Source organism: Anabrus simplex, chromosome 7 (assembly GCF_040414725.1).
Source record: "Anabrus simplex isolate iqAnaSimp1 chromosome 7, ASM4041472v1, whole genome shotgun sequence".
Lineage (NCBI taxonomy): Eukaryota > Metazoa > Arthropoda > Insecta > Orthoptera > Tettigoniidae > Anabrus > Anabrus simplex.
The window spans coordinates 117,067,175-117,086,379 of NC_090271.1; the positions used below are offsets into that span (position 1 = coordinate 117,067,175).

The following is a 19,205-nucleotide window of genomic DNA, read 5'->3' on the forward strand; positions in this document are numbered from 1 at the left end:
ATGATGTCCAATAGGGTCCAGTTAACCAACCTCACAAGACAATTCTGACGGTGGGTCGAATTGATTGTATTGGTGAAGTGTTTTAAAGTTTAGCGATGTTACATGTTCAGGAAGACTGATTACCTCGGATCGGATAGACATACATCAGTCATCTTGATAAACAACACTGAAACATTCAAAATTTCACCAACCTGTACATTGTAAACAGATCAGTAACACTGTCAAACCCGAACAAGAAACATGGTAGTAGTAGTTTTACTGTCTCTTGAAGCTCAACTTTATAACATGTCATGTTTGCACATTAAAGAGGAATGGTATTGAAATTGTCATTTGTGTTCTTAGCAACTATCAGTAAGTTTTGTTTTCATGAAACTGTGTAATTATTATAACTTTAGTAAGAAATGTTAGAAAATGTAAGAATGCCATTGCTTATAATTTTAAATGCTGATCTCTTTTAAAATTTCACATATCGATCCTGGAACCTATTTCCTGCAACGATTAAGAAATCTATGTACATTACCTTGCTTCTTCACGAAAATATATCCTAGTCATTGTCTCTCCTGACATCTGTAGTATGAACGTAATACTAAATATCCTAGCCATTGTCTCTTCTGACATCTGATGTAGTATGAACGTAATACTATTTTATTTTTCCTGATATAAATACAGTCCTGATTCACATACCAAGTTAATCACGATTTGAATATGTCTCACCAGCAAAAGACTCTCCAGCGATGAAGAAAGGTAACCTCTGAAGTTCGGGAAAGACTTCAAAGAACTGCACCAAGGCCTTGTAGAGTTCATCTCCGACCTGCGTCATATTAGTGGCGTAGCCCTCTTCGTAGTCCGTAAAACTGAAACCTGAAACAGAACTCGCTCATTTCAAAACAAGTGTCAAGGTATTATACTTTCGACAGTTCTATCTGATTTGTAGAGAATTGATCGAAAGATGGGAGTGTTTGTATGTCCAGACCGTAGACACTCCTAGAGGAGCTGATCTTTTGCTTCTCCCTACACAGCTTGTGTTATTCAATGGACGATGGGTTTTAAATGCTTTGTCGTATTTGTAAATGATAGATGAATCGGTTGCTTTTAAGAAAGAAATACAAATGAATGGGTCCTACAAGTTGTTAATGCAATTTTTCGTCTGCAAATTTAGAAGCTAGATTCAAGATAATTAGGATACAGTAGAAGTCCAATAGTCCGGCACGATCGGGACCGGCCCGGTGTCGGATTACCAAAAATGCCGGACCATCGGGTGGTACCTCTTACTACGATATAGGTTAAGGCGAACAGCGAAAACAGCTGTAACACGCGTTTTGCAGTAAAATGTTGATCAGCAGAATCATTAGTTTAATAAAACACTCCTTTTTTCAATTGTGTTGTTTCTTTTTGCCATTCCATAATAATGCCGAAGTTCATCGATGTTTTTATCTGTAAGTCTTCCTTTACCATTTAGTCTTTCCATCTACAACCTCTCTATTCCTTCTGTCCGCTTCAATTTTTGAATGTATGTTCCCATCCGTTTTTGAACGTGGCCCATTCATTCAATTTTTGAAATAATTTTTTATCATATGGTTGGCTTTCCAGTACTCAGTGTAGCACACGGCCTTCCAGACTGAATATTTCCAGAGATTGATATATCTAAGTAAGTCCATGCATAACAACCGCATTGTATCACATACATTTGCACTATTAACTTTGAAATAATAAGAAAATACACTTCCAGTGGTTTCGACAAATAATGCAACAAATTGTTCAGGAGAGATCATTATTAAGAGATAAAAACATTTAAAAATCCTGGAATGGTGCCGGACCATCGGGCGTTCCGGACTGTTGGATGCCGGACTAATGAAATTCTACTGTAATGTGATGTCTGTTTGGTATGAAGGTGGGCCGTCACGTGGGGGGAGGGTGGATTTACTACTTGTAATCGACGAGGATCTCATCACGTTAAAGAAGAAGGTAGTGATCTGGAGTGACAAGCTCTGTGGTCAGCTTAAACACCGCATGATAGTATTCCTTGTGCATTTATCAGATTGCCATTGAATGTTTAAAATTTGAGCACCGATTCCTCAACTTGGGTCGCAAGTTTTGTCATGACTTAGCCTTAATAGGACAACATCTGAATGTTACAGAGACAAACAAAATGTGAAACAAGTTACTCTCGCCATTGAAAATGTGAGAAAATTTCGACTTTCTTTCTTTTTTTTTTTTTTTTTTTTTTTTGCTATTTGCTTTATGTTGCACCGACACAGAAAGGTCTTATGGCGACGATGGGATAGCAAAGGCACAGGAATGGGAAGAAAGCGGCCGTGACCTCAATTAAGGTAAAGCCCCAGCATTTGACTGGTGTGAAAATGGAAAACCACAGAAGACCATCTTCAAGGCTGCCGACAGTGGGGTTCGAACCAACTATCTCCCAGACGCAAGCCTACAGCTGCGTGACCGTAACCGCACGGCCATCTCTAGACTTTTTAAGACTATTATACATTGGAGGACATCGATGAAACAACGGGGTCTGCCAAGCCGATGTGTGCTGGGTTAATGCGAAAGGAGGTGGAATCCTCTTTCAGGAAACCGAAAAGAAAAAAATATACAAACGACATTTTCAGTTCTGGACGGTCATGTGGTCCTGAGGTGCATTCAGCCTATAGAAAAAATGGATACCAGACACATTCCTGAGGGCAAGGGCAGCCAGACAGAAGGCTGACCATTCTATCCCACCTAACGTCGAGGCTACGGTAAGTATAAGCCCTTACCTTCCATATATTTTTATGAAAATCCAGTGGAAGTTGGTCTGCACAGAGATAACTTTGCTTTCAATGAAACAACGTCTCTGATAATCAACATATCTGGACTGAAGTTACCTAAGGCTGCATGGATAGGGTGCTTTGAACGTGACGGACTGAGTGACTCAGGCAATTGAAGTACTGGCCTTCTGAGCTCAAGTTGCCGGGTTCGACCCTGGCTCTGACAACCGATATTAGAAGGTGCTCAAATACGCCAGCTTCGTGTCGGAAGATCTACATGCACATAAAGGACCTTTTGCGGGGCAAAATTTCTGTATTTCGGCTTCTCCGAAAATTGTAAAAGTAATTAGTGGGGCGTAAAAACATTATTATTATTATTATTATTTTATTGATTTTAAGCTCTAAAATGTTCTGAATCCGGACAATAGAAAATATTTCCAAGATAAATATTCAGGTTCTTCCTGCAACAGTGGTTCTGTCTGCGAAGATTAAAAAAAAAAAAATTATAGCGTACATATGCCAAGAGCGTCAGGTTTTAGGATGATACTAGCTGCTTTATGTTAGTACATTCAGTGTGTGTGACATAAAAACAATAATAACATTAATTAAACACATTTCCCTGTTTAAACCCTGTCCTTATTCCGAATAAACCTAAACTACGTAGTTCCCAAAGTTAGCAAGATACTTTGCTCATTTCAAAACAAATATGAGCATGGACTTAGCTCTCTTCCAACTGCCTCAGTCTGAAAGATATTTTCGCGATTTATTATAATTTAAAAACATCCTTGAAGACACTACGAATTTATCTAATGAATAATTACAATCTAAAACACCTAATGTCAATAAAGAATGAGTCAAAGTATACTTCAAAATACTTCCATACTTTTCTATGAGAATCCAGCAAAATAATATGGCTATTATTAAATTCCCCAGAAAAAAGTTATCTTTATGCAGTTCAGAAGGCTTTAAATAGGAATATTCAGTAATTTAATTTTCATGCCTTCTACCCTCCTTCCTTAAACCACTTCCAAATATATTAATCATCTCATTTTCCTAAACCTACAAACCCCTACAAAGGGGGAAGTTCTCATATCCCATGAGGAATATCACTGAAGTTAAAAATACAGCAGCTGTAATAGTACATAGGCTAGTCCAGTGCACAAGATCTTGGACCAGCTTCTTTAAGACGAGCCTCCTTGGCGGAGCTACATTTAAACATTACAATTGAATAAATAGAGCTTGAGTAGGATGTGACAGACAAGGAAGTTGCCATCAAGTTTTATCACGTAGTCTTCGCACAGCTGACGATAAATTCAACACATAAGACAAGTTATTAATATCAAAGAAATAAGAAAGGAGGGATGTTAAAATCTACGTACGGTACAGTTTATTATGCAGAAGATGAAATTTATAACAATAAAATCATCGCTCCAACAAGCGTCTGTAATAACCAATGAAATACCCAATAATAATAATAGCAATAGTAATAATAATAATCCGCCTCTGTGATATAGTGTTTAGTGTAATTAACTGCCGATCCCGGAAGCTCAGGTTCGAATCCCGGCTCTGTCACGAAATTTGAAAAGAGGTACGAGAGCTGGAACGGGGTCCCCTCAGACGCGGGAGGTGATCTGACTAGAGGGGTTCGATTTCCACCTGAGCCATCCTCGAAGTGGTTTTCTGTGGTTTACAACTTCTTTTTTTTAATATTTGCTTTACGTCCCACTAACTACTCTTTTACGGTATTCGGAGACGCCGAGGTGCCGGAATTTTGTCCCACATAAGTTCTTTTACGTGCCACTAAATCTACCGACACGAGGCTGACGTATTTGAGCACCTTCAAATACCACCGGACTGAGCCAGGATCGAACCTGCCAGGTTGGGGTCAGAAGCCCAGCGCCTCAATCGTCTGAGTCACTCAGCCCGGCATTTACCACTTCTCCTCCAAGTAAATGCTGGGATAGTACCCAACTTAACGCCACGGCCGCTTCCTTCCCTCTTACTTGTTTATCCCTCCCAAGGCCCCTGTTCAGCATAGCAGGTGAGGCCGCCTGACGATGTACTGGTCCTCCAACCCAGTTCCATCCCCCGACCAGGACACTGTCCTTGAGACGTCCGAGGGAAAAACCAACCCTGGAGGGAATATGGATTAAGAAAAAAAAGTATTATAATTAGTAGTAGTAGTAATCGTAGTTCGTCCAGTTACATTCCTAATGAGAAAGATCTGTGTTTCCTGGTATGGGCAGTACAAATGTCGTTACTCTCATTTTTCTGTCATTCTCATCCTTGGCTTTGGCGATATAAAAGTGACTGAGTTATGAGCAAAGTCACTAATGTCATTTCTTCCGCACTCAGTCCTCGTGTTGAATGGTGTGTAATTTTGCCTGAAAAGGTCAGCTGGTGTATACATTTCAGTGCACTTGGCAGACTGATATATCACAGCACTATCTGACTCGGTGAGGAAAGCAACGAGAAACTGCCTCAGTCCTCATTTCCGTAGTATGTCTCTTCAGTGACGCCTAAGCTACTTATGACACTTGATGGTGTATCTGTTGAGGTCGCAGCCAGCCTTCGGGCTCAGGTCACAACATACATGCTACTATATTATTATTATTATTATTATTATTATTATTATTATTATTATTATTATTATTATTATTATTATTGCTAACCTAAACTATCTTAGAATTTTCAATTGAATTTTTGAATTGATGGGAATAACTGTAGTATATGGATCTCAATAACTTTTTGAGAACTACAAGTGCACCTTTTCCGGATGCTTCAAATTCCTCAGAGGAAGAAACTATGCCTGTGTACAGGTGAACCAGTTTATGGAACCAAATAATCCCCATAGCAGTGCAATCAGACTGACGGACACAAGAAGGCAATTCAGGTCTGAATTAACTGAGTATAAACCTTAAATAAATGTATTTACTGTGGATATATTTTTTTAAAATTTACAATTCGCTTTACGTTGCACAGGCACAGATAGGTCTAATGGCGACGATGGTATAAGAAAGAGCTAGAAGTGGGAAAGAAGCGGCCGTGGCCTTAATTAAGGTACAGCCCAAGCATTTGCCTGGCGTGAAAATAGGAAACCACGGAAAACCATCTTCAGGGTTGCCGACAGTAGGATTCGAACCCACTATCTTCCGGATGCAAGTTCACAGCTGCGCGCCCCTAACCGCACGGCCAACTTGCCCGGTTGGATATATTTTCTTTGTGAGGGTGATACAAATGAAAACATTGAAGTACATCATAATAACAATTGGAATACGCGCCACGGTTCTTAACGTTGGTACTAATGTTACAAAAGCTTTTACGAATACCCTACCAGCAGCACCGTGCAGAGAAGCAAACACCATCAAAGTACCTGTGTAACGATGGCAACTCCACTTCAGATGTGTGCGATAGAAGAACAGTGGTCTGTTATTCGGTTTTTTGAGTAGTGAAGGTGTGAAAAGCCGGCCCCGCGGTGTAGGGGTAGCGTACGTGCTTCTTACCCGCAGACCCCGAGTTCTATTCCCGGCCAGATCAGGGATTTTTACCTGCACCTGAGGGTTGGTTCGAGGTCTACTCAGGATACGTTATCACTGATTACAATTGAGGAGCTATCCTACGGTGAGATGTCATTCCCCGTCTCGAAAGCCAAGAATAACGGCCGAGAGGATCCGTCGTGCTGACCACACGACACCTCGTAATCTGTAGGCCTTTGGGCTGAGCAGCGGTCCTTTGGTAGGCCAAGGCCCTTCGGGGCTGTTGCGCCATATTAATTTCAGACAAGGAAATATGTACAGCCTTCAGAATCGCCCATTACCGCCTTACAAACTCTCCTTCTCATTGGTCAGAGCAAACATACGCACACAACTGAAGAGTGAGGAGAGAGAGACAGTGACAAACATGTCAACTCATTGAGAGTCAAAATCTACGACTTCTTTGAAGTCCTTGTGTGCTGAAATATTAGCGGTACTTTAATATTTGTGCGAGTACTGCAAAAAAAGAATTAATATATTTTGCACTAATATATGCACGGATATCAAATTTAAACGCGAGAAATTAAGATAAAATAAGGTATCGTTCACAAAAAAAAAAAAAAACCTTAGTAAGGCGCTTCGTGTTTCTCAGCTTGCATTCGAGAAATAGTTAGTTCGAACTCTATTGTCACACCGGACAATGATGAGCCTGTGACTTAATTAAGGCCACGGTCGCTTCCTTCCCACTCCTAGTCATTTTCTATCCCACCCTCGCTATAGGACCTATCTGTATTGGTACGACGTAAAACAAATTGTAGAGGAAAGGAGATTCGTGTTTCATTCAAAGACATTTCTTTTACTGAAATATCATACCATGCCTTTTCTTAATATAATGATGTGAAATGGGAGAGAAATTAAATGGCATAAAATGACATATAAAAATAAAAGACAGAGGCAATGATTACATTTACGAAGACTTGTAAGTGAAGAATATCCTTCAAAATCCAAGAGAAAAATAAAGAACAATGTTAGGTGTAGGTAATACATAAGATATTCTCATAATGTCATAATGAACTGTCTTAAAGAAACAATGGAGTGCATTTTTAAAGTAAAAAGAAGTACATTAAAAAGAATGCTTCCTGCGCACGAAAATATAAAATGAAGCCTTCAAAGAAAACAGAAATAAAAATCTATCTGTTGTGTATTTCTGTTTTATAATACGTATTCTTTGAAATGGCCATCCATATTTATTCCAGGATTATTCTTTGACTGACTGTAACTATGGGAAGAATGAGATTGCAAACAAAGGTATGGTAGTAAGTGCTGTAATCGAATCCACGTCAAACATAATGTGCTACATCGTGCACGCTTCTTCACAATGAAATTACAGTTAATTGTTTCTCTTAATTAGTAAAAGCCAGTATATCCAGAAAGTTTAATCATAGTACCTGAGAAAATGCCAATCGAGCAGGAGTGATCAGTTAGTGCGTGGCTTCAAAAACCACACTTCCTGAAAGACGAACGCATGTGACGTTGTCCCGTTTGCTTTTCTCTATCCTCAGGGTTGGCCAAAACCTACGCCTAAACGTTACCTGTATCCCTTTCCAACCCAGCAATCTTCTTATCGTGAGTGTGCTTCATGATTATTACATGCCTGGGTCACTCCCTCCGCTCGTATGAAGGATGGAGGCGGTGGACAAATGGCTGAGCAATCATTTTATAAGCACAGAAAGACTTGCATTGAACATAACGGACACGACATTAAATAGTATAGCACTTTCGTTAAAAACAAATTGAAAAAATATGTAAGGTTTTAATTTGATACCCCCTCATATGTAGGTATGTGAGTTAAATTATATATATATATCTTTGTTAATTTTTCGTTCATCACTTGAAACTTCAAAGCATACATTTTTTTTGCTAGTTGTTTTACGTCGCACCGACACAGATAGGTCTTATGGCGACGATGGGACAGGAAAGGGCTAGGAGTGGGAAGGAAGCGCCCGTGGCCTTAATTAAGGTACAGCCCCAGCATTTGCCTGGTGTGAAAATGGGAAACCACGGAAAACCATTTTCAGGGCTGCCGACAGTGGGGTTCGAACCTACTATCTCCCGAATACTGGATACTGGCCGCACTTACATACATTTATAAAACTCAGCACGTCTTACAATATTTGTTAACAGAGATGCCGGGCTAATCAACATTATTATATTCAAAGGAAAAGGGGGCGGGGGGTATGATGGGGTTTCTTGCTAATATTTTGAAAATGGCAAGTTTTATTTATAAATTTTTGAAACAAAAATAACCTTAAATTTCATTCTAAACCTTTTATATCGGGGCAGCTTTTCAAGTAGAACCGATCTTAACTGACATAATTGCGAATAACTTAGCGAATAGTATAATTGTCAGATCTGAATCCGCGATCTTGAAATTCGAAGGCCGATACTGTAACATTAATCCTCACAGGGAATCACTGAAACTAGCCATCACTGACTGACCACTGTTAACTGACGTCGGCTCTGTCCCTTCTGCTGTCACTCGGCTCCAGTAGATGGTGTTACTTCTGCAATTGCATAAAAGCTCTCATCAACGATTGTAAAACAACGATAACTTAAACTAGTAGGCACGCGGTTGAAGCCCCTTCCATTCTTACAGGAATATTTTCAAATTTTAATCAGATTTAAAGCAAGAAAATGTCTGCCTCTGGCGTTTCTACCGACAGTGACCTTGCTGAAGATATTAACAATTCGAGTGGCTATATTATCTTAATCTGAAAGTGAACTTCTTCTGGAAGTACCATATCCTCAGTGGAGGTAGGCCGTCAATCTGATCCAGGCCTGTCTACTAACAGCTGCTCTAAATAAGCCAGCTGATGTTGAAATGGACCACTGGGGCAGGTTTCCTAACCAGGAAATGTGTCGTTTCACAGGGCTTCTCCTTCCTTTTATTTTCCTTGAAGTCTGAGTTGCTGGGGTTGGTATTTCTTGTTACTCATAATGTGACCATCTTCCTTTTCCTTGATTGCATGTCCGTCTCCTTGGTTACATGGTTAGCGTGCTGGCCTTTGGTCACAGGAGTCCGGAGTTCGATTCCCAGCAGGGGCGGAAATTTTAATCACACTTGGTTAATTACGCTGGCATGGGGGCTGAGTGTATGTGTCGTCTTCATCGTCATTTCATCCTAATCACGACGCGCGGGTCACCTACGGATGTCAAATCAAAAGTCCTGCAACTGGCAAGCCGAACTTGTCCTCTGACATTCCCGGTACTAAAAGCCACGTGCTATTTCATTTCCTTGACGGCCTTTTGAATTGTTTACTCATGCGATCACGCCATTCTCAGCACACGACAAAAAAACGAGGGCTCAAAGGCATCATTTATCCGTTTAATTATTACGGTCGTCAGTGTCCAAGCCTCCGCACCATAATACATATTGGAGGAAACATAACACTTAAGGACTCGGATTCTAAGATGAAGGTTTAAGTTCAGAGTAGATAACTTGCTTCATCAGATAGGATGCCGCTCGTACTTTCTCAATTTCTACATATTGGTCCCATCTGTCATTTGGTGAACAGCCCAAATAATCTATCCTCTGTACTCTTAGCAGTTGTTGAACTTACTGAAATTAAATTCGTATCACAAGTCTCATACAAACATCTTTTGTCCTACGTCCAATTAGGCGAATGTACAGTACTCATTTGCTGTCTCCTGTAACACGAGTATTGTCAATTAGACGACAACGACAAACAAGTTTTAACTCCCCATCCTAGAGGGTAAAACCCTCTCTTTGGCCAGGAGATTCAGGTAGGATGGGGTGAAGTGAAGGATTAAGGACGTCAATTAGACGTTGCACCCCAAATCAAATGAATCCATTTCCATTCGCCTCTTAAAAAGGTATATTGTAATCAGCTCAATGAAGCCATATAATAATGTTTATTGAGAGGTCACTGTAGGTTTTAGTGATGATCAGTTCAGCTTGGTAGTGAACTCAAAATGAGCACAAAAATGGAAAATCTCCAATTTCTTCGCAAAAAAGAAACCTACAAAGCAAGAAATACACAGACAAGAATCTGAACCAGGCACCTCCGCCATTATTTATAAATCTTCAAAAGCTTCCAACCTAAGCTTGTAATTCACAAACATTTCGCAAGTAAGTTAGCGGCGAGTCCTCCCCATCTTCAATTCCTGACTATGCCACTGAACTTAAAAGCAGAAACTATAAAGTGCACGTGAGGACAACTGAATTTGTACCGATGAAAGAATGAAAGATGCAGCAGCATGTTTTTTAAATCTCTAGTATGTTGAATAATTCGAATACATTCAAATACCGTGGTTATTTGTACATAATAATTCTGCAGTGATAAGAATCGAGGGCTATGAAAAAGAAACAGCAACATAATAGGAGTGAGGCTAAAGTGGAATTTGCCCTCTCTCCTTTTCAATGTTTATACAGATCAGGCGATAGAGGAAATCAACGAGGAATTTGGAAAGCGAATCACAATCCAAAGAAAGGAAATCAAACTCTGAGATTTGCCGATTATATTGTTATTTTATCGGAGTCTGCAAAAGATCTGGAGAAGTTGTTGAATGATACAGACACTTGGAGAAGAAGTACAAGATGAAAATAAACAAATCCAAAACAAAAGTAATGGTGTGGTGCAGAACAAAGTCAGGTTTTGCGTGAAATATTAGATTAGGAAACGAAGTCTTAAAGGAGTAGTGAACACTGTTACTTAGTTAGGAGAATATTCATGATGGCAGAAGTAAGGAGGACATAAAATGCAGACAGCACAAGCATAGAAGCCTTCTCTTAAGAAAATGAATTTTCTCACTTCGAACATTGATATGGTAATTGTTGTAACCAAGGTTGAAGTTTACAAAACACAACTTTTATTGCTTCACTTTATGATATTTACACAAATAACTGAAATTTATTTTGAAGCAAAAAGGAATATTGAATCTTGAGAAAAGTCTGTCTTTATACAATATGTACAGGTTTACAGTCTTTATATACACTTCTATCTTGAAAAGATAGTCTTTGTGAATTGACACGTTGATAGTCGAAAACTATCTGGCACACTAACATGAATGTCTTTGAGAGTCCTTGTTTGTTGAAGTGCCTGAATTCCTAAAAAGCAAGTTCAATTGATTGAAGAAATTCCACCTAGCGAAACTAAGGGAGCTTGCGTAAATTAGGGAATGAAAATGGCTTGTAAAAGAATTACGGAACATAGGCAGCGGAAATAGGTAAGGGAACGGTGACCAGAGGTGAAACCTCGTACTGCCAGAAATTCAGTCCACCTGGTCGAAGCACATTTTCAAGAGGAGTAGCCTCCGTGCTCGACGTAGGGTGTATTCTGGAGCTGGACACCGGGGCAAGTGGGCGATTGTGCAGGCAGGGAGCTCCTATTTATAGTACACTCGATGGTCAGGCACGCGCACTGAGGGCTGCGCGTCGAAGCTAGCAGAATGATACACAGGCGCGCGTGCAGCTGGCTGGTGGAGCGAGAAAGGGAGCGCCGGACATACAACAGTAATGAGAAAAATGTTGTTGAAGACTCTCGTATGGGACGTGACAATGCATGGTAGTGAAATGTGGGCGATAACTAGCTGAGTAAGAAAAATAATAGAATTTTTTGAAATGTGGTATTACGGAAGAATGTTGGAGTTGAGATATGCCAGATCGAATCACAAATGAAGAGGTACTGAATCGAATTAATGAGAGGGGAACGAATTGGCGACATTTGACCAGAAGAAGGGAGAGAATGATAGGAAACACCTTAAGACACCCAAGTTGTGTTCAGTTAGTTCTTTAGGGAAATGTAGGTGGTAAGAACTGTAGGGATAGACCAAGGTATTAGGGGAGGTATGCATCAAACCAGTCTGTGAACTGATGATTAAAACAACACAATTCGTAATAACACATTTCTGTCCAAAATTGCGTTAAAACATTTTATCTTATACGATTCAATAATACATTTATTAACTGAGACCAAGAAATTATTTTAAAAAATGGAATTAAGGCACTGCGTTATAATACCAACAGACTAAGTAGATCAAATTACCTGTCCCAACAGGATTGTCTATGAAGATGAGTGAGTGATTCCTGTGCCACGAGTGTGGATTGGGCACCAGCGTGATGTTGTCCTCTGCGAGTGTGAAGGGTCCGATCTCCGTAAACAGACCAAACAGAGACGAGGCGCCAGGTCCCCCTTGAAGCCACAGGATCACTGGCTTTTCTCTGTAATTCTCCTGAACACAGAGAAACGTTATTATAACGAGAGCTCTAGATTTATTTTCTTAACACTTTGCTTTAAGTCGCACTGATAGAGATAGGTCTTATAGCGACGATACGAAAAGAAAGGGCTAGGAGTGGGAAGGAAGTTGCCGTGGCCTTAATCAAGGAGCACCCCCAGCATTTGCCTGGTGTGAAAATGGGGAAATCACAGAATACCATCTTCAGGGCTGCCGACAGAGAGGTTGGGATCCACTATCTCCCGAATGCAAGCTCACAGCTGCACGACCAACTCACTCGGTAGCTCCAGATTGTATCGATACATTGCTCGCGACATTATCTAGACACAATCGAGTTGTATTTATCGAACTATTTAAGTGAATACATACAATATAAAATAAGTAATGATTAAATGTATTGGTATTCATAACCTATACGGAGTCCGACTCGTTGGCTGAATGGTCAGCGTACTGGCCTTCGGTTCAGAGGGTTTCAGGTTCGATTCCCGGCCGGGTCAGAGATTTTAACATTCATTAGTTAATTCGAATGGCCCGGAGGCTGGGTGTTTGTGCTGTCCCCAACATCCCTGCAACTCACACACCACACATAACACTATCCGCCACCACGTTAAACCCCCTGTGTGTGGGAGCAGTAGAATAACACCCACGGTATTCACTGCCTGTCGTACCATGGCGACCATGAGACCCTAAGCTGAGTCCTGCATTGCTTCCACTTACTTGTGTCAGGCTTCTCCGTTTCATCTGTCCTATCCGACCTCCTTTGGTCAACTCTTGTTCTTTTCCGACCCCGACGGTATTAGAGCACTCGAGGCCTCCACTTCCTTTCATTTTCACGCCTTTCGTGGCCCTTGTTTTCCTTCATTTTTGGCAGTACCGAACCCCTTCCATTTTTTCCCCTCTGATGAGTGTTATATAAAGGATGGTTGCCTAGTTTTACTTCCTCTTAAAACAACAATCACCACCAATACCACCACCACATTAACATGCAGTTACCTACACATGGCAGTTGCCACCCACCCTCATCGGAGGGTCTGCCTTACAAGGGCTGCACTCGGCTAGAAATAGCCACAGGAAATAAATTTAAAACCTATATAGAGAACAAAGCTTTCAGTATGGAAATATACTATTGTCGTTTGTATTGGAACTCTTTGGTCGGTAGCTACAAATAATATATCGGCTGTTAGCTTCATCATATATACACGTACGTATTACTCAAGACAACTGAAGCACGATATTAGATGTTTGATTGTACTATTGTGATGAATTTATATAAAAACAAGTGCCTGTAGGCGCGATAGTTTAAGAACATACGCTTGTAGATACGAATTTCTAAATTAATTTTCCCGAGAACTACAGCTGTTGACTGGTTGAAGTTCGAGATATTACTTTACCGGATCGGACAATCTAGCGATGAGGTAAAAAGTCAATAGGTCACGTGAACGAATCGTACCCACGAAATTTCATTGCATTTTTTATATTAAATGAAGGATAATAATTGCTTTCCTTGCACCGACGAATGGAAGTGCTATATCTGTGAATTCTCAATATGTTTGTCCATCACGATTAGCCCGGGCAGTTCAAATGGAAAAATGGAGGTGAAAGGTATACTGTACATAACACAAAATAATTTTGTTGAAAGAAAAACAGCATGATCCCTGGACCAATAAGTATATTAATTAAGGAGTTATGGGCACAAGTCAACAACTCGCCCCACCGTGTAACGTGAACAAAATAAAGGAGTTCAAAGAAGTTAAGTGTGCAAGAAGTGAACACACAAAAGTGTTACGTGAACACAAGACATGCAGAAGCGCAGTGATGTAGAATTCACAGTCGTAATGTAGCAACGTATGTATGTATGTATGTATTTCTCTAGTAATAATCGTGCTTATTAATTTACCGCTATTTTAATCTTAATTTGCATGAAAGCAATTATGTTTCATTTACGCCAAAATTTATAATGAAATTTCATGGATACGATTCGTTCACGTATCCGCGTGTGGTTAATGCTTGTGGCTCGGGAACTGGGTATTTGTATTTCTCTCAAAACAGCTAAGTTCATAGACACGCAGCTCATTATAGTACACAGAAATACACAATTGTGAATACACCCTTGCACGTCAGAAAATACATTCGGCCTAAAATGGGGCCACATCCACGTGTGCATCACAATTAGACCCCACCATGACAAAGAAAAAGCCCGCGGAAGTGCAATAAGAAGACGATCTACGAACAGGTGATTGTAGTCAGTAGTAGAGGACGATACCCTCATATAAATATAGACAACACATTTTCTTTCTGAACGAATGAGGTTGCTACGCGGGACAGGTTTTGTAGCTCTAACATTGCATTGCGGAGATAGTGGGTTCGTGCCCCACCCTCAGCATCCCAAAAGATGGTTTATCGTGGTCATCCATTTTACACTAGGGTGAACCTTAATTAAGGTCATGATTGGTTATCTTCCCCTGCAAAAAAGACAACAGTCATGTACTTGAAATAACTGCATAATAGGATGCACAGTACAAGTAATATTTGAAGTTTCACCAAGCCAGAGTCCTCAAAGCAGGCTCCGTGATGTAGGAGTAGCGTGCCTGCCTCTGGCGGTGGGTTCGATTCCCGGTCAGGTCAGGGCTGGTTTGAGGTCCACTCGGTCTACGTGATTACAGTTGAGAAGCTATCTGACGGTGAGTTAGCGGCACCGGTCCAGAAAGCCGAGAATAACGTTCGAGATGATTTGTCGTGCCAAACACACCACTCCTCGTAATCTGTAGGCAGCGGTCGCTTGGTAGGCCAAGGCCCTACGGAGCTGTTGCGCCATGGGGTTTGGTTCGGTTACAGAGTCTTCAGAACCTGATAACTTTTGAAGATGAAAATATTTCCACCAATCGTAGAGGTTTTCGTCTCACTTTGAAGGTGGTGAACTTGCCGTCCAAATCTGCACAGTTCTCGTTTTTCGTTGGCTAGTAGATGTCAGAAGAGCCGGTCGTATTTAGAAAAGGGGATACTGACATGCCGTTAGCCAGTACCGATATATCGAGAAACCAAACTGTCGTACTGAAAGAGATTGAGCATGACAGGTGTTAAAAATATGTTTCGTAAGAGTTAGAAAAGTGAGACCACACAGATGGTTTATTATTCTGAGAATAAGTAGCGAGAAAGGGCGAAATTCTAATTGTAATTATTCAAACCATACAGAAATGTCATTGTAAGTATAAAAATAATCGTATTACCCAAAATTGCTACCCCCAACACCTCCACCCCTAGGCACATGCCGAATGGGCCCGTATTATATAGCTGCCTCTGCCCAAGTCGTGAACTTCTTTTCTCGAAACAGTGTCTCAGAGGCATAGATGAGATTCTCTTTCACTGCATTTATCCAAGGAGTGGTAGACTTACTCGTAGAAAGCAATGCTTTTCAAATTTAGAGTACAGGTCTGCATTTGATCTCATTATTATTATTATTATTATTATTATTATTATTATTATTATTATTATTATTAATAATAATATTATTATTATTACTTTTGTCATCATAGAATTACGCCGACTGTCTCTGACACTTACGACTAAAAAATCGCACAGCGTCATTACAAAGCCAACCGAATATCATTGAGTTTTAAGGACGACTTCGACAAACACAGCTGAAAGAATTACAGACGTCGTTCCATCGAGTCTTGGAAGTTGGTACAACGTACTAAAGGTCGGCGGCCTCAATTTAGTGAGGTGAAGGCCACAGCTTGTAGTTCCTCCGCCATGTGTCTAGTAGAAGATCACCGATTTCTTTAACCTCCTACACGAGTGAGTAATACCCAGGGGCCTGTATCGAGAAGCTCCATGTTCCAGTAACCTAGAGCCAGGACTTCGAACACCACTTATTAATATTCCTCCTTCACTGTTGCACCGTACATGTTCTCTTACAGGGCCTAATGATGATGGTGATGATGATGATGACGATGTTAATATTAATAATAATAAAGGCGTGAGGCCTCCGGAGAGGCCTGATGCAGATCTTTCGAGTCGACGCCTTAGAGGTGACCTGCACGTCTGTGAGGATGGGGCCCTACGTATGATTAATGATTCTAATGCTGAAGACGGCACACCCTCCGAGCCATCAGAATTAACCAATGCAGGTTAAAATCCCCAAGCCAGTCGGGAAACGAACCCGAAGCCACTTGAACCTAAGGCAAATACGCCAACCATTTAGGCATGGAGACGGAAATAATAATAATAATTGTCCCGGGAGGTACACCTCAACTCCGCACATTCAAAAGAAGCGCCTTTATAAACTCCTCTATCTACCAAAACGTGCAATTGCTACTACAGGAAGTTGGAATCAGAAGATGTCAGTACTGAAGTTTTAAGTATTGTGTTATTGTGAAGTTTCCTAAACTGACTGGATTTCTTTTGATTTTGTTTTTTCTGTACATCAAGAAGTTTGGACACTTTTCCACAGATGTCAATGCCAAAAAACTATGGCCATGCACTCTGGTGCAAGGTAAAGGAAGTTGTGATTGAAATAAATTTTGTGTACATGGGTTTTCTTTAGTAAATTAACTTTCATTTATTTTTCTGATATATTACAAGGTTTGTAACACTTAATTCTTCGTCCTCCAGTTTTGAAGTTAGCCAATTGGAATTTTCTGTAATTATTTCTCAGCCTATCACAGGCTTCTTTTTGGTTCTTTGGGTGTAACTTTTGAATTTGCCAATAAAATTGAGAGGGTGTGTCTGGATTAGTCCTGAATCGGGTATATAAACTGCAGCTGCTCTGGCTACCTTGTCTCATTGATCGTCGTCTTTCTGAGTGTGTGTTAAGGCAGGAGGCGGGGCACCTCATTCTTCTGCAGGCAGAACATCAGCCAGGTAATGACCACCAGACTTTGTTTTCTGTAGCTGTCTCCGCAACTTATCCGAGGGGAAGGTCCGAATTTCTAACTATGTAACTAACCTTTTCTAAAATGTAAATTTTCTTTCGGCTAATGTAAAAATTTCATAAAATCTTTAACTGTAATTCGGGGATAGAGAGTGCGTTACCCTCTCGAGTTCCCCGTCAACTTGGTTCGAGGTGACTACGATTTTCTAACTGTTTTTCTTCTTTTCTGTAATGCCTTTAAGTAACATTCATTCGAGTCACCTCAGTAGCTTGGGATTAGCCCCCTGTATCAATGGGCCGAGAGCCCCGTTAGGATTTTAGTCTTCATTGAGGAGTGAAAGGATACGCCTCCATTCGCTTTGTGTTCGGGCCATTAATTCAATCCGTTATTCCTTTTCCACGAAGGCCCAGTAGGGTGGGTACTTGATACCCCTGTGTAAAACTTTCCATTGTAAATCGTGCCTTGAGGGACCAGATATTGTAAAATATTGATGTAATGTTGCCTTGAGTAGGCTGTAAGAAATTGAGAGCATGTAAGCTCTTTTATAAGTTTTTGTTATACTGAGGGGTGCCTCTGGAAGGCACGTAGTTGTAAATGTTTGGAGCAAGTGCTCTTAAATTGGGATATTTCCGTCCTTGTCTGAACATTGGGATTTCACAAGTTTGTAAACTGGATCCGGTATCTCAGAATTTGTAAACTAAGGGCTTGAAGCCCCAAATCTGCAAACATTCACTAATCTTGGATTTTCCAAGTCTTGTTTCAAGATTGCTATTTTGTACCTGATATTTCATTGTTATTTCACCTAGTGAAAATTTGTTTTTTTAAAGAAATATAACCTTTATTTAAAGTTTTAATTCAAATTTGTGATATCGTAGTTAGACCTATTTTCAACAACTGCACCTTCTTTCACCTCTTTCTGCGAACCATCAAAACAGGGTAACAATAATAATGAAATGAAATGGCGTATGTCTTTTTAGTACCGGGAGTGTCCGAGGACAATTTCGGCTCGCCAGATGCAGGTCTTTCGATTTGACTCCCGTAGGCGCCCTGCGTGTCGTGATGAGGATAAAGTGATAATGAAGACGGCACATAGCCCAGCCCCCGTGCCGGCAAAATTAACCAATGATGGTTAAACTTCCCGACCTTGCGGGAATCGAACCCGGGACTCCTGCAACCAAAGGCCAGCACGCTAACCATTTAGCCAAGGAGCCGGACATAATAATAATAATAATAATAATAATAATAATAATAATAATAATAATAATAATATATGATGAACGTGTCATCGACTTCTTTTGTTCATAAGACATGCCAGAATGTCCTAAGTATCGCCAGGGAAAGGAGTTACTGTACAAGCTACATGTACTTTGACACGGGTATTTCGCATTTAAGGAGAACCGGAGGGGTTTAGGCCTATTGCAACATTATAATTATTTTCTTCTTCTTTCAATTTAACTTCTTCTCTCTTCATCTGTTTACCCTCCAGAGTCGGTTTTTCCCTCGGACTCAGCGAGGGATCCCTCCTCAACCGCCTCAAGGGAAGTGTCCTGGAGCTTCAGACTCGGGGCCGGAGGATACAACTGGGGAGGATGACCAGTACCTCGCCCAGGTGGCCTCATCTGCTATGCTGAACAGGGAGCTTGTGGGGGAATGGGAAGTTTGGAAGGGACAGACAAGAAAGAGGGAAGGAAGCGGCCGTGGCCTTAAATTAGGTACCATCCCGGCATTTGCCATGATGAGAAGTGAGAAACCACGGAAAACCAGTTCCGGGATGGCTGAGGAGGGAATCGAACCCCCTTCTAGTCAGTTGGCCTCCCGAGACTGAGTGGACCCCGTTCCAGCCATCGTACCAC

General features: G+C 40.8%; 1 protein-coding gene across 1 annotated transcript in view; it reads right to left on the reverse strand.

The window, feature by feature from the left end:
• The window catches only part of LOC136877735 (venom serine carboxypeptidase), a 47,706-nt gene that overhangs the window by 18,891 nt on the left and 9,610 nt on the right, over nt 1–19,205 (reverse strand). Inside the window, exons 2-3 of the mRNA XM_067151944.2 lie at nt 12,292–12,478; nt 715–861 (exon numbers count right to left, since the gene is read on the reverse strand). Of these exons, the coding sequence (XP_067008045.2) occupies nt 715–861; nt 12,292–12,478 (334 nt within the window). The remainder of the gene's footprint in view (nt 1–714; nt 862–12,291; nt 12,479–19,205) is intronic.